Source organism: Lampris incognitus, chromosome 3, assembly GCF_029633865.1.
Source record: "Lampris incognitus isolate fLamInc1 chromosome 3, fLamInc1.hap2, whole genome shotgun sequence".
Lineage (NCBI taxonomy): Eukaryota > Metazoa > Chordata > Actinopteri > Lampriformes > Lampridae > Lampris > Lampris incognitus.
The window spans coordinates 7,783,398-7,800,200 of NC_079213.1; the positions used below are offsets into that span (position 1 = coordinate 7,783,398).

General features: G+C 46.6%; 2 protein-coding genes across 3 annotated transcripts in view; one reads left to right on the forward strand and one right to left on the reverse strand.

The window, feature by feature from the left end:
- Positions 1-98: 98 nt before the first annotated feature.
- Positions 99-2,987, reverse strand: LOC130110231 (uncharacterized). 2 transcript variants are annotated; one of them, XM_056277263.1, is made up of 2 exons: positions 2,810-2,987; positions 99-2,533 (listed from the first exon to the last, which is right to left on the reverse strand). In XM_056277263.1, the coding sequence occupies exons 1-2, from the start codon at positions 2,983-2,985 to the stop codon at positions 1,651-1,653; spliced, it is 1,059 nt and encodes a 352-aa protein (XP_056133238.1). In that variant the 5' UTR covers positions 2,986-2,987; the 3' UTR covers positions 99-1,650. The 2 variants fall into 2 exon arrangements, with proteins under 2 accessions (XP_056133238.1, XP_056133240.1); XM_056277265.1 differs by having other exon boundaries at positions 99-2,541.
- An 11,838-nt stretch (positions 2,988-14,825) lies between these two features.
- LOC130109110 (synapsin-3-like) overlaps positions 14,826-16,803 on the forward strand; it is a 174,020-nt gene continuing 172,042 nt past the window's right edge. The window contains exon 1 of the mRNA XM_056275851.1: positions 14,826-14,908. Coding sequence (XP_056131826.1) covers positions 14,826-14,908 — 83 coding nt within the window. The remainder of the gene's footprint in view (positions 14,909-16,803) is intronic.

The window sequence follows — 16,803 nt, forward strand, 5'->3', positions numbered from 1 at the left end:
AAAGTCCAGTTCGGTGCGAGGTAATCTCTTCTTTTTTCTTCAGCCACCCTTGGGCCTGAGCATAAATCACAACAAATTCACTACTTGCTAAAACAGATTTTTGTTGCAAAATAATAGCCTATTAAATGATCGTGTTCTCACCCGTTTAATGCGATTTCTGTTTCTGAAGGTCACTGTAGATCTCCCTGATATCAGAGCTGCCCTGCAGGCTCTCATCTGTGAGCCGGAAGTGATATTTGGATTATGTAGTTCATGCTTGAGGTAGGGAGACTCAAGACTGCATCTCTACAGATCACAATATCACCCGCGAACATCATAGTCCGTGGAGACTCCTGCCTGATCTTGTCCGTCAACCTGTCCGTCACCACGGCAAACGAGAAAGGGCTCACAGTCGATCCTTGATGTAATGCCACCTCCACCTTGAACCCATCTATCATTCCAACCACACACCTCACCACTGTCACACTGCCCTCATACTTTTCCTGCACCCACTCCTACTTCTCCGCCACTCCTGACTTCCTCATACAATACCACACCTCCTCTCTCCGCACCCTGTCGTATTCTTCTGACCTTCTCTATACTTCTCCATCAACATTCTCAAAGCAAACATCACATCTGTGGTGCTCTTTTGTGGCATGAAACCGTACTGCTGCTCGCTAATCGTCACCTCTCCTCTTAACCTAGCTTCTATTACTCTTTCCCACATCTTCATATTGTGGCTGATCAACTTTACACGGTATAAAGTTGATCAGTCTAGAGGTATAAATTACACCTCTGTAGTTACTACAGCTAGGGAGACTCAAGACTAAACACCGCTATAGAGGTTTGGTAAAATTTAGGGGGAAAGGTGCCGGCCGTAGACATAGGCTCTGACACACATTTTAGTTGATGAAAAAAACATTTTTTTTGTTCGGTGTTTAAATTTAAAAATCACTTTAGGCCTACAACAATTCATCCATCCATCCATTATCCAAGCTGCTTATCCCAATGGGGGTCACGGGATACTGGAGCCTATCCCAGCAGTCATTGGGCGGCGGGCAGGGAGACACCGTGGACAGGCCGCCAGGCCATCACAGGGCTCACAAACACACACACACACCTAGGGACAATTTAGTACGGCCAATTCACCTGACCTACATGTCTTTGGACTGTGGGAGGAAACCGGAGCACCAGGAGGAAACCCACGCAGACACGGGGAGAACGTGCAAACTCCACACAGAGGAAGACGCGGGACGACCCCCAAGGTTGGACAAGGGGTTCGAAACCAGGAAAACTTCGTTAAAAGAAACACTCAACAATAGGAAAAGTGCTCAACCAATACAGAGCAAAATAATCCAGTGAGTCAAGTAAATTCTTTACGAGACAGTACAAGCCTGTTTCATGCCATAAGCAATCAGCTGTCAATCGATTGAAAATTATGTGTTGGGGTGGTAAAAAACACATTGCAAAGAAAAAAAACGTCAAAACTTGATTTTACTCAAAACGTGCACTATAGTGGACGACAGGATTTAATTGTTCTTGAGCGTGAAACATTTAAAGGCCGAGTATGTACATGGAAAGATCTACTGGAATCATCCAGTAAAACACAACACCATAAACAAATAGCACATGTAGATTTTCCATTCTTATGTATTAACTTCACCGTTTTCATTAGATGTTTGACTCTAGATGGTATTTCATGAAGCATTCTGACTTTTTGGAGACACAGAGAAACATGTTGCACTTTATGCATCTCACAAAGGTTTTGCTTTTGCATCCAGGCATTCTGCATCTGGAAGCATTTGGAATGTTGAGCATTTGGGGCAAATGGATTGCACCGTATTTCCTGATGCGCTCATCTGGGTGGGGCTTCCTTTTCTTCATTTCTGGAGAGAATTTGTCACTTGAGTCAGTTTCATCTCGTTGACATGCCTGTGCCTGGGATATCAGTTCCTCAGCCAAGAGCAGTTTGAACTCCAGGTATTGGGAGGTTTTCTTTGCAGGTCGTTGCAAGGCCTGGCTGTCTTGTTGGTACTGAATCCATGCCTTGGTGATGGCTACATCAGTGAAGTGGAGCATGGTACGAACAGTCCAATTTTTGGTGCGGCTGGACATTCTGTAGTAGCTGACCTTTGCTGGCCTGGGTAGGCTGAGGCAACCTTGGAGCACACTCTTGAGGAGTGGTCTTACTTTCCAAAGTGGATCCTTTTTCTTCTCATCTTCTGGCACATCCAGATCATTGACCACCACGAGGGAAGATCTGATCTTGTAAAACCGATCTCGTGTCATGGAGTCAGTTATAATTGGGACTCTTGTTTTGGCGGCCCAATACATTTTTATTCTTGGGTATCCAAGGCATGCCATGTACACTGAGATTCCTAAAAATGTCTTGATCTCTTCTGGTGTTGTGTTCAAGCTGCAGCCTGAATCCTGTACCATGCGCTGGTTGGTGAAGACAGACAGATCCTGAATTAGCTGCTCATCGATGTACTGCTGGAAGTACTGCAGTGGGCTCCAGTCTCCACGGCTTAGGGCAGCATCATCTGGTGTAATTCTGCGTTCCTCCAACACGGGCATGAACGTAAGGAGAAAGACAAAGCACAATCAATAATTTAGCACAATTAACAGGTTATAATAATGTTAAAAGGGATAGTTCACTTGAGAACACTTTTGCACTTTGTTCAATACGTCCATCCTTCTAATGAATGTGTTAACATTTTTTCCTCGTTAATTGTTTCATTAGGTCCAAAATAAAATGTTGGGATCTATTTCCTGGAACACATCTCTAGGTTATCCTTCCATTTTTGCATTAAAAACCTCAGAACCCTACGTGTTGGTTTTGGCCCATAGAGGACGACGGCACACTTCATCTGGCTTCACGTCTTGGTCCACCTCATCTGGGTCCTCCTCGTCTGAGCTTTCACCCTCTTCTGTGTCGTCCTCTGATAAATCGAGGTCTGACTCTCCCTCAGCGATTCTGTTAAGAATCCTCTCTGCCTCCGCCATAGAGCTGCCTACTGAAAAAAAAAGTGAAACAAGTACAAAGCCCTGACGTCCGCTCAGAGACCATTTATAAATTAGCGTTTTTCAGAAGAAAATAAAGAAGCTCAGCTCTGAAAACTCACTCAGATATTCCTGATATGTTTACTTACTCGAAACAATCGACATATAACACAAGAAATGTTTTATTTATGGATACCATGCTTACTTTTCCTTCTTCTATACAACGCGCTTACTGAGAGGGCAGCCATTTTGAAAAGACCGGCGCAGGCACGTTGGCAAGGTCACACCCCCAAGTGTGACGTCATTTTAAAGCGCCAGTTGTCTTCTGTAGTATAAGAGCTATGAGCAAAAATGTAATGTCCGTAATTTGGGGGGTTTTGGGGGGGGGGTTTTATGTTTTTGCTTATTTGATATAGGAGGAACGTCCACTCTTCATTTCTAAAGTAAAGTTAAGAAAACTTTTATAGCTTTTATTGTTATTGTTGAGTTCTAAAACAGCATTTTGTTACGTTGTTGATGTTAAAAACAAGTTTATCTTTTATTTCATTAAACGCAAGGGGTCTCAGAGACAATGTGAAGAGGAAGGCTATAGTTTTATTTTGTAAAGGGCAAAAAGCCCAATGCACTTTTTTTTTTTTTTTTTACAGGAAACTCCTTCCTGTGACGCTGATGCCCTTTTCTGGTCAAACCAAAGGGGAGAGAAACTCCTCTTCAGCCATGGCTCTAAGTGTTCTGGTGGTGGAGCCATATGTTTCAATAGGTGTCCTGGGAAGGTAGTTACTCTCAAAAATGATGAGGATGGTCACTGGCTTGCAGTTGTGTTAAATGTTGAAGGAACTTGTGTTATTCTGATAAATGTCTATGGATATAACAATAGCAACCAAAACCAATTGTTGTTATTGAAAGTGACTGACGTTATTGCTGAATATAAGGAAGTCTATCATACTGAATTTATTCTGATAGGTGGAGACCTAAATTCGACGCCTGATGAATGGCAGGACAGGTGCCCTTCTAGATACAGTACCAACCAGTATAATAACATTTTATTTGATGTTATTAACTCCCGTGCTCTAATAGATGTTTGCAGAGACAGGAATCCAAACATCTATGCTCGACCTCAGAGGGTGAGGGTTCCGCCTGTCTAGCACAGGAAGGGTTAAGGGACATCTAGGGTAGGGATTGATATGTTATGTTACTTTCTCGAGGCGGGTGGGGGGAGAAAATGTTATATCTGGTTGGGTGGTGTTATGCCCGAATCTGTCTTGGATGGTTAAGCGCTAGCAGTTACCGTGCCTTGAAGAAGATCAGGGGGCAGTGTGAATTACGGCAAGGTGGAAAGTGTCGTGAGTTGATATTGGTTAAGTAAAAGTTATAAACGTGGCTCCCGGTGTGGTCATTGACTGAACATAATAGTGTAAACTACTAATAAGACACGTTAGCCCCTAGCTAACGGGTCTGACCCTTTAGCCGAGCGGTTAGTGATGTCCCCTTGTGGTGCAGTACACCTCGTATCGAATCCCGCACCGGGCAACAAAATAACCGGTTACATTGGGAATATTAAACCAGGTATTTTATACATTGTAACGATCAAGGATGGATAGGCTCGGTAGCCCTTGGCTAATGGTTCACACCCATTAGTCGACTGGTTAACGTTGTCGCCCGCGGAGCAGGAAATCCGAGTTCGCGTCCCTACTGCAATGGTCTAGCCAGGCTGCCCCCCGAATTAGCTACAATGTATAGGGCAGTGTTTCTCAACCGGGGGTCCGCGGACCCCTAGTGGTCCGTGGTGTAATTGCAAGGGGTCCGTGAAAATAAAATATCTTAAAAAAAAAGATCCTATGACATTTATAGAAATAGGATTATTTTACTCAAATGTGACTGAGACCTTTATCTACCTAAACTATAAAGGGTAACAGGACTTTTTTCTCTAAATACATCTGTTTCACAAGTGTAATTTATTGTATTTTAATGAGAGATCTCGCTCCCGTTTGCATTGTTAAAAGTTACTGCATAACAATTCTGTTTTGTTACATATATCTGAAAGTTACTGAATACATATTCTGTGTTGTTACATATATCTGAAAGTTACTGAATACATATTCTGTTTTGTTACATATATCTGAAAGTTACTGAATACATATTCTGTTTTGTTACATATATCTGAAAGTTACTGCATAAGAATTCTGTTTTGTTAACTATATCTAAGTTACAACTGAAAGCTCTTATTTTTGCCCCAAAGAGTGAATAAATGCTATAATGCAATTTAAAATGCAGTTTCTACTGTTTCTATCAAATTGCAACCCCCCTCCCCCAAGATCAGATGGAGGGGTCCTCAGGGTAGATCAAAAATACGCAGGGGGTCCAGGACCCCAAAAGGGTTGAGAACCACTGGCATAGGGAACTTGATCTATCAAATGTTGGTTTACGTTTATATGAGATTATTCATTTCATCTGTCTGTGTCTGGAAGAAAACTTACAATATTAATCTTCCTTTCCCCCCCCCTTTTTCTCCCCAATTGTATCCGGCCAATTACCCCACTCTTCAGAGCCGTCCCGGTCTCTGCTCCACCCCCTTTGCCGATGTGGGGAGGGCTGCAGACTACCACATGCCTCCTCCCATACATGTGGAGTCATCAGCCGCTTCTTTTCACCTGACAGGGAGGAGTTTCACCAGGGGGACGTAGCACGTGGGAGGGTCATGCTATTCCCCCCAGTTCCCCCTCCACCCCGAACAGGCGCTCCGACCCACCGAATAGAGATCTCCATTCTGTGCACCGACCGACCAGAGGAGGCGCTAGTGCAGCGACCAGGGCTTCCCACCCACAGACACGGCCAATTGTGTCCGTAGGGAAGCCCGACCAAGCCGGAGGTAACACTGGGACTCGAACCGAAGATCTCCGTGTTGGTAGGCAACGGAATAGACCGCCACGCCACCGGACGCCAAAATGAATCTTATTTTTAACTATCTAATTTCTGCCTGAAGGCACTCAAACCAACCTGTGACATGTGACATAAAATAGAAACATCAATCCAGTTTTTCAGGTTTACAGGGTCCTCTAATGGAAATGGCTTTTCTGCATAAAAAGAAACGTTTGTCTGCACTTTCTCTACGTGTATGCTGTAAAAGAAACCACAGATGATTTTGGCCAGTTGCCAGCTTGAAAATATATTGTTCATTTCATCTAAGAGTGGATACCTGAGGTATACAGGACTCACTAAAGCCAGAAGTCGATGGGCGCAACATGCTCGGTCCGGGTTGTGCCTTATAATCAGTGTCCTAATCTGAGAGGGAACTTTAAAATGTTTAATAAACTCCCCTCTTGGCATAGCTTTTCAACTTTCCACCGATATTTCAACTATGAAAAGTGTGTACTTACAAATATTTCAAACCACGACTGCACTGGCAAGTTATTCGACGCATCTAGTCCAGGATATGATGAGATTCTTTCCCAGACAGCATCCGGATGTGGGCCACTTCAGGCAGTGATGCGGCACTGGCGGCCTTCTTCTGGCCCTGACAACATGGATGTGAGCCTGAAGTGGCCCACATGTATAATACCAAATATGGCCCAAATATGCCAAATCAAATGTGGGCCTTTTTTGGCAAAGATGCGGTGCTCTGGGCAACATGTGATCTGGATGTGACCCTGAAGTGGCCCGTGTGGTAAATGGTGAATATGGCCCAAATATCACAAAACAAATATGGGCCACCTTTGGCAAATATGTGGCACATGCAGCATTGCTATGGCTTGGTTCTGGCCCAGATCTGGCAAACAGGAGCGGACCGCCCAAGTGCCATCATTCCACGCAGTATGTGGGCCGGAGGAAAGTGTGAGGTGTGGGACGGGTCCGGACCACAGCAATTTTACTATCTGGGTTCTAAGAATCGCTCTCTCGTCCTCTTAGTAAAATGAAGCGGGGCAGAGGAAATGGAGAAATCAATATGGTCTCAATACTCTTCTTCAGAGATGCTTCCCTGTTTGCCCCCACGTAATAACCCCCTCCTCTTCGCATTGCCAAGACAAATTGCCAAGACAAATTGCCTGCCCTGTGTCCAGAAGGTTCAACTTGTTGTTTTTCCACATTGCCTTTAACACACGGGGTTACAGATGTCCATGATAACCAGGGTGTCTCCTGCCTGCTGTTGGGGGTCCTGGGCTGGGAGTGACATAATACAGTATGGTGACTACCAGTGTACCCAGATGTCTGTATCAATGAAGGGATATGACATCAAAAAAAACCCCAAACAGCATCACATGTCCCAGCTAGTTTCTTTGGGTCTGGCTTTAGGATAATTAAAACTATTTATGCAGAATTTTTCAGAACAACTGTTACAAAGTGTCTACTCTGACGAAGGCCTCATTCTGAGCCCGGTGTTTGTTGACATGCAGGGTACCCTTAATATGTTGCCTGGACTTGATCCCGGCCTCCAGTACTTCAGCCCTCAGGTGTTCAGTGTAAAGGTGTCCTGTGATGGTCTGGCGGCCTGTCCAGGGTGTCTCCCCGCCTGCCGCCCAATGCCTGCTGGGATAGGCTCCAGCATCCCCGTCACCCTGAGAGCAGGATAAGCAGTTTGGATAATGAATGGATGAATGTCACAAAGTCCTTCACAAAACACAACTGAATAAAGTGTGACTGAATAAAGAATGGTAAAACATACAAATAAATAAGAGGAACAATGTAAAAAGGGGAAGTTAATCAAAAATGGCAGTCTGTATAAACGGACACGTCGTCCTACAGGGAGTCCTGCAGGACACTTTAAAACTGTGACTGCGCCTGCAGAAACGGATGAGCGAACAACTGGAAATAAGAACAGAATTTTAGAGAGGAAATGGTTTTATTTTTTATTTCATCCTTTTCACGTAATTATAATTACACTTATTGATATTTCTTCATCACCTCATCCTCCACGCCTCATTTATATACTTGGTGCCAGCTGAGACGGAGAACGTCCTGCTGGGACATCCAGCTGTGGCCTGCAGGATACTGCCCGCAGCAAACATTGTCCCGCCTTCAACGGCCACTTCCGGTCTGGACTGCATGACTGGCAGCCGCCGTGTCTCGCTCTAGTTATAGCTGCCAAGCGTTATCTTTGTTTTTGTATCTGTGAGGGGGAGGGGCTACAGGGTGTGTGTGTGTGGGGGGGGGGCTTTCTAAGAATCAGCATGTCGAAATGTCTGTTTCTCCTACGTTGTTATGAGTTATGAATTAAATATGATTTCTTTACGTACCCCCTGTGGTAATTGGGGGTGGGGGGGTTTGGGGGGGGTATTCATCTCTGCCTCTGCTGAGTCAGGATGGCTCTGGAAGAATGCCACAGGCGGCAGACAAGTGTGGAAGTGAGATCTTAATTTGGCTGGTGGCGAGCAAATTTTAGGCTACCACGACTTTCTAAAACGTGTGGGTTGATTTAAATCAGTGACGCTGTAACAGCTTTGGTGAGCTTACCTGTGTGCAACTGCAACACCGTAAGTCAGACAAAAATCAGTAATCGGATTGAACTTGACATGACTACCTTGAACACGGCGTAATAAAACGTTCAGCATCATTTTTTTTTATTTACAAACGACATACTGTGCTTTATGGGGCAACACTTTACAATAAGGGTACATTTAATTAACATTAGTTATAATAATAATAATAAAGTGTAAGGGAGTGGACTAATCCTCATTCATATTCATAAACTGATCGTCAAATTTGGATTATTTCTATTGCTGCAGATGGATTAAAATAATATTAATAATAATAATAATAATAATAATAATAATAATAACAAAATGACAGCCAGTATGGACCAGGGCTCTGTTTAACAAAGGGTCTGCAAAACTGCTTGTTGAGCGCCGTAATAAATACGCCACACTCTACTACAGCCCCCACATTCCCAGCATGCAATGGGGGAACAGACACAGGACACAAGGCGGGCTACAAGTACCTAATGCTGCCATGATTTGATTGGTTTTATTTGTGATGTAACAGAGTTGAAAATGACCTCACTCAGATAAAGTGAATTCTCCCAAAATGTGTATTTTAACATGTTATTGTAATCCAATGCTTTTTGATGGTTTGTGTAAACCCCAGATGCTGTACCGCATTCACTAAGGTTAAATATGAGGCTGACTTTCGCTTTGACACATTTTGGGCATTTGCGCTACCCGTACCTTACAGCTAGACCATCTCCGCTGGAGGTAAGCAGGCTTTGGGAGCGCTCCGTGAATAATTTGATATTTTAATAAATGAACATGTTTTTCTTTGCAAACTATGGGTTGGATATAAATGTATATACGTTGTACTAACTAATGCTCTCGAAAAGTAACGATAGAAAGTGATTTGTAAGTGTTTTAACCGAGTTAAAGTATAATTTTGGCGGCAACCACGCTGCGCTGTGCGTCATGGAGAGCATTGTTCTTATTTGGGTTTTATGCTATTTTAGACTTGTATGCAGTCGCGCTGCAGCAGAAATCTCATGGATTGTTGTTTTATTTGTGAATGCAGGTACGTGGTTTATGTATAATGTAAATGTGCAAGAACTTGGTTATGAATATTGCAAGAGTCAAGGATTTCTATGTTGAAACTATACGATCACTCAGTGCGCTATGCCAGTGCTGACTGTCCTTTTGTTTGGTTTGTTTTGTACTTTTGTTTACACGAAGATTAATGAGTTGTGCATTTTGATTTCCATGTAAGTGTAGTATGCTATGCAACGCATGAGGTTAGCCAGGAGAAACATTGTTTGCTAGCTCATGCACGAGGGAGCTAGACCATCTCCGCTGGAGACTTGTATGCAGTCGCGTTGCAGCAGAAATCTCATGGATTGTTGTTTTATTTGTGAATGCAGGCAATAAAAGCCACTGTTAGGAACCCCTGGTCTGAATCTCTATCACGAACACCTGCACAAGTGAGGGTCGTTACAGTACTGTAACCGGTTATTTTCTTGCCAGGTGCGGGATTCGATACGGGGTGTACTGCACCACAAGGCGACACCACTAACCGTTCGGCTGAAGGGTCAGACCCGTTAGCTAGGGGGCTAACGTGCCTTATTAGTAGTTTACAGTCGTCACCCTCCCCGGAAGCGCGCCGCCCGCGCTTTGTTCTTCCCGCGCTCCGAAGAGACTTCTGGGGATCTGCACACTTCCGGATCCCACCGCTGCCACCAATGTAACCGGTCATTTTCTTGCCCGGTGCGGGATTCGATACGGGGTGTACTGCACCACAAGGCGACGTCACTAACCGCTCGGCTAAAGGGTCAGACCCGTTAGCTAGGGGCTAACGTGTCTTATTAGTAGTTTACACTACGTTTACACGACAAGGGTCTTGCCAAAAACGGAAAAGTTTTTCCTTTGCGTTTCAAAAAATTTCCGCGTTCAGACGACACCGTTTTGAATACGATCCGCAATGCACCCGGATCCGCAAAAAAAAAAAAAAACTGAAAACGCTGTAGTACGCATGCCAGTGAAACTTTGTAGTAGAGAGCTCTTCCGGTGGACACCACGCGCATGCGCACTAACGCTTTTTCCCAGCGCGGCGAGTAAACGCTGGAAAACAAGACAGTTTTGACTGGACGGGCGATGGAGTGGAGTTGTTACTCCTGGACTACAAAGCATCCAAATTACAGCAAAAACGTCGATTGGGAAATCACGCCAGTCAAAACACTCCGATATTTTGGAGGCGGCGATAACGGCACAAACACAGCTCGGTAATCCGCCATTGTTAAGGTTGCCTTCTTTGTTGCTATTGTAACCGGTTATTTTCTTGCCCGGTGCGGGATTCGATACGAGGTGTACTGCACCACAAGGCGACATCGCTAACCGCTCGGCTAAAGTGTCAGACCCGTTAGCTAGGGGCTAACGTACGGCGACGCTGGATTTGCTTGGTCAGGACGGCCAAACGCAGCAATACTTCGAGAGAGCGAGAGAGAGAGAGAGAGAGAGACCGAGAGAGAGAGACCATGGCAGGCGTCACCTTCTTCCTAGGAAGTCCCCACTTTCCCTTACCGAAGTCTGAAAGGAAAAAGGTGAGGGTTTTTTTTCTCTCCCTGTTTCGACGAAACCAGTCGCTTTAAAGTTCAATCGCAAACATGGCCGACGCTCTTCCGCGTCGTCATAGCAACCTACTGATCCCTTCTCGCCATTGCCCGCAATGTTAAAAAGCCAACTCTTCTTCTTTGTTGTTGTTGTGTGCCTTCGACTGTTTCTGTGATCGCTTAACTTTTGTTTCAGTACAGCGTACAACACAGTACACGTGTCGTCACGGACATTTCTTAACATTTCTGTCGTCAGGAGACTTTTTAATATCTATAAAAAGGCGATTTGATCACAGGTCACAAAATGCTAATTGGCTAATCAAAGCTAACGATCGATTCAGGGCTGTTCGCATTTTGTGACGCTCGATCAAATTGCCGATTGTCTAGCTGGTGCAGTCGACTGACAACAGAAGCGTTGAGACGCATTAATTAATTACAACACAATTACCGTGTTACATGTGTAACCTATTTTTCTGGACTTGCCGGTTAGTGATTTTAAGTTCCTGTTATAAGCTGTTGCCAGAGTATATGCCCTGAGCTCTTATTTTGAAGGCTGAAGAGAGAGCGGAAGTGCTGTACGCGATGTTGTGGCTGTGGAGTTCTGTTGGGGGAAGAATCCAAATAAAGTGGTCCTCGTGTGAAAGTGGAGCCTCCGTATTTGTTGTTTTATAGTTTCACACAGTATAGGCGACATCTACACACCCTCGGTTACACTGGTGGGACCCGGAAGTGTGCAGATCCTCAGAAGTCTCTTCGGAGCGCGGGAATGTAAACTACTAATAAGACACGTTAGCCCCCTAGCTAACGGGTCTGACCCTTTAGCCGAGCGGTTAGTGACGTCGCCTTGTGGTGCGGTACACCTCGTATCGAATCCCGCACCTGGCAACAAAATAACCAGTTACACGTGTTATACGCCTGGCCCATTAACGCTACCAACGCCGTAGTTGTTAAGCTAACTCCCATTACAAACCACCGGGGCCATTATCGACGGTGGTGGTGTAGCGGTCTAAGCATCGGCTTTGTGTGGATGCAGTTGCCGACTGTGGACCGGGGGTTCGCGCCCCGGTCTCGTCAGATCCGACTATGGCCGGACACGATGAAGCAGCGATAATTGGCAGCCCTGTCTTGGGGAGGGGGGCGGAGTCGGCTTGTGTTCGTCATATGAACGCGTCTCTGGGTGTGTCGGAAAAAGCAGTGGTTCGGCCTGCCACTTCCGTGACAAGGCGACTCCTTCGAGACTGCCGGCCGGGGAGACGCAGTTGGCGGGCGGGCGAACGCACGCAGTGGGGGGGGGGGGGTGTTTGAATTAGAATAGGAAGCGATTGGCCACTAAATTGGGAGAAAAATCAGAAAAACAAAAGTTCTTTGCTAATCTTCCATATCGGTGCAGATAGCACGAGTCAAACATACCTTGAAAGAGAGCAGTCAAAATTGTCAACACGTTTCTAGGGGGAGGCTGAAATCTGTAACACACAGGTTCGGGATCTGTCCGACCAGAGTTAGACGGCACCGGTCAGCACGAGTGTCTCGTCCGTTAGGGCGGATTCACACTTAACCCCGAGGGAAGAGGCAGTGGTGCAACTGGGGGACATTTTGGATTTTTTTGTACAAATAAGAAACACGTTTTCCTTAATGATTCCCGGATTTGTGTGTTTTTGAAACAAGTCTCTTATTTGTTTGTTTGCTTCTGCTGTGTGTGTGTGTGTGTGTGTGTGTGTGTGTGTGTGTGTGTGTGTGTGTGTGTGTGTGTGTCAGGTTGAGAAACACGCGGCTGAACACTGCTAGCAAAAAAAAAAACCAAACATGCGAAGGCGGTAACAGGTCAGATATGATGAAAGACCTCCAGACCACCGGAGAAGGAGAAGGAGAGCGGACCTTGTGTTATGAGGTAGGATGTTGTTTTCTCTCTTAATGGTGTGGGCTTCAAAGGAAGTTGTGCGACAGCTACACGCTATCTCTGCGGCTGCTTGTCACACATCATCTCACTGCAGGTCACTCCTCCCCAAACCCAGACACACTTAATCACTGCAGCTTACTGGGGCTCAAATCTGTTGCATGTGGAGGGTGAGTGGACTGCATTTCATAGAGCCACATACAGCCACTCGGCGCACTTTACAATCAATTAATGCCTCACAATCACTAATGCACACACACACACACACACACACACACACACACACACACACTCGTACACCGGTGGAGGTGTCAACCATACAAGGTAAAAACCAGCTCATCAGAGGCAGTTAGGGGTTAGGTGCCTTGCTCAAGGACACCTCGGCGTTTTTGCAAGGAGGAGCCAAGGCTTGAACCGACAACCCTCCAGTTACCAGACGACCTGCTCTTTCTCCTGAGCCAATGTCACCCCAAATCTTTTTTTTTAAATCACATTTATGATAGGATGATGTATATTTCTGACGTCAGACTCTATAGAGTCTGATGGCCGGGTCAGACACGCTCCCTATAGAAGTGTATACATTTCTATAGGGAGCGTGTCTGACCCGGTCATCCACCCAGCCATTATCCGAACTGCTTATCCCGCTCTCCGGGTCGCGGGGATGGAGGCTATTCCAGCAGTTGTTGGGCGGCTGCCAGGCCATCACACGGCCCACACACACATTCATACCTAGGGGCAATGTAGTACGGCTGATTCACCTGACCTACATGTCTTTGGACTGTGGGGGGAAACCGGAGCACCCGGAGGAAACCCACGCAGACACGGGGAGAACAGGCAAACTCCACACAGAGGGCAACCCGGGACAACCCCCCCCCCCCCCCAAGGTTGAACTACCTCAGGGCTCGAACCCAGGACCTTCTTGCTGTGAGGCGACCCCGCTAACCACTGCGCCACTGTGCTGCCCCTGACCCGGTCAAAGCTGTGACAAACAGCAGCACACCGGTTGGAGCTGATTGTCACATTTTCCCATACCGGAACATGTTTGAGCTGACTAAGAGGGTTTCAGGGCAGAGCGTCCCCTTAAATCTGGAATTAATCAGCCTTTGTATTGTGACACCGGAGCCCTCCTCTTACAAAGGATTGAGGACGATGTCTTTTTAATGTTGCCGCGGGATGCAAACTGGACCTGGGCTGCTCATTAAAATGTCATTAGTGAAAACACAACCCGTGCGTTTGTACACGAACCCACAACCAAAGCAGTGAATGAATTAAACGTCTCCATAATCCAGGCTCACCTTTCTGATCCTGTTGTCTTGTGTTAATTTCAGGGGATGTGTCGACAATTAATTAAGGCTGTGAAAGGGGACGATGTGAAATTAATATCGGCTTAAATAGGATGTGGCAACGGGTCCACATGGATATGTATTGAAGGGGGACGACGTCCACATTGCTGACTTTAGTGTGGATGTGTAGTTCAACCCTACAGTCTATTTTTGTAGCACTTATTCAGTCTTTTTACTGGGCAGCGGCCATATTTAAAGGACTTCTGACTGGGGCGATAGAGGGGAAAGACTGGTGTTCGTCTTCGTCTCTCTCACTAGAACCTGCCGAAGTGCTTTTGAGCAACCCCCTTTCCTCCCCCAGTGAAAGCCCCGAGCCTTTATTGGTGAGTGACGTTGTGTGTGAGCGTGCACAAGCGTCCGCAGGTCAGATGGTGCATGGCTATAACTGGTTATAATGCCAAGCCCCTCCCCTGGCTGCGCCATGTGGGGGGGACGGACGCTCTCCAGCTTTCATCGACGACTTTTTTGTTTTTTTTTTCCTGGACGGCGAAAAGTGATGAATGCATTCTAGCGCCCCTCTTCCCGGCATGCATTGCATTGTGGGAAACGGGGTGGCTGGGTGGGGTGGGGTGGGGGGCTGATGCTGATGAGGATTTGCGAGCAGATCTTCCAGGACGCGGAGGAAGGAGAGGATATCCATCACACCCGAGACCTGCACGGACAGCTCAGGTAATTGTTGCGCACCGCCGTCCGCACGCGCGCGGCTCCGAGAACCCGCACGCCCCATTTTGTCTTTTGATAGGAGGCTTTTGTGCGCGCGCGCGCGTTTGTCTTTTCATTTCTGTGTCGCGCTGTTTCGATCGCACCGTCAGTCTGGACCCGTCCGCTGGTCTTGTTCGGGTTTTGTTTGTTATTAGAGAAAGATGGGTTTGGATGGTGCTGGTCCCCGCAGTGTTTCCCTCGCCGCTGGTGTTGGGGGGGAGGGGGGGCTGCGCGTGTGCGTTTGTGCGCGCGCGCGCGCGCGCCTGTCACCATTCATTTCAGTGGAGGGGATCGATGGACCGGAGCTGGCAGATCGGTCCGGAATTCCCTCTGCCCCGCGTCGGTGGCGCAGCGCCCCCCCTCCCCTCCCCCCTCCCCCCCCCGGTCTGTTAATTGGCTTCGGAGAATAATCACTGCGTATGATCGTCAAAACGCGCGCGGAAAGAAACGGGAAGTCGTGTCTTAATTGATGAGCAACTGCTGCCGTCGCCCATTGGTTCAGACGAGACCCGGGCTTAAAAGTGTCGATGTGCAGATGTCGGGCTGCGTTTGATGGACACGAAACGGTGACACGACGGTAAAGTTCAGAGTCGAACTAGTGCAAAGTTCATTTGCGCGTTTTGTGCAAAAAAATTTTGCGCATTTTGTGCAAAAAAAAAATTTGCGCATTTGTGCAAAAAAAAATTTGCGCATTTGTGCAAAAAAAAAAAAAAATAATACGAGATGCTCCGGTCGTTGGTCCAGGAAGACTTCATGCTTTGGTTTGACACTTTCCTCAGTGGTTCCGGTGGCGGAGGACTCCGTTCATACGTCGAGACGTGTCAGTTTCAAGGCCGCGATCTAGACCTGCTGACATGACGGCATGAGTGAAACACCTGTGAAATAGTAATCAGGTCATCAGTGGGCGGATGTGGATCGTTTGCTTCGTGAACAGGTGTGCTGCCTCCTCTTGTTTCCTCCAAAACGGACCTCTGTGTGAATATGGAAGGACATGAAACGCTCCCCGCCCCCTTGTGGTGATCTCGCGTCATAACGTTGAACACAACAACGCGGTGACCTTTACTCGATACGATCGATCGCTCCCTCGCCGGCGCTCAATCTGAGATACGTCTCATCTTTGTGGACCGCTCCGACAAATGTCGCCCCCTATCGGTAAGATCGGGTGCTGTGGTTAAAGCGTCCCGGTCCGAATCCGGCGAGCTTGATGTCGCCTGTCAATCAACGGACGTGCAGAGTCTGCACGAATAGGAGGAAATGTGATAGATGGGTAGATTGTTTTGTTTCTTGGGGACTACAACGTTGCCTCCATACCTCTTTACATATATATATATACATCCCTACACTTATGCATGGGTACACAGGTACTTCCACATACCACGTGTAGGTTCATGACCTTTAATGGCTCGTGGGTACACGCATATGGATAAGGACTATCACCGACGTGTTTGTTTTATTTACATTTTCTACATTTTGTGTTTTCCAGGGCTTGTATCTGCGACCGGATGGGAGTAAAGGGAAGACGGGTTTTTTAGGGGGGGGGTCTCTGGGGTTATGTACTATATATACTGAGTACTTTGTGTGTGTGACATCGGGCTGTGGTACTCGAGTATGGACTCTGCAGCATAAGAGACTCCTCCACCAAAAAACGACCCCATAGCTCGTTTGTACGAGCAGCTTATTACGACCTACGGTTACGTTTTGAAGTTAAGCGCCCTCTAGCGGTCGCGCTGCCAATAGCAATCTTAGTTACTGACGACCTACCATTGTTAGCCGGTCTGTGAGGCGTTGTAAACAGGATGTCGACAAGCAGATCAAGACCCACAACGCACAGAGGTGAAAAGTGTCTGTGGCATACCTCCTCC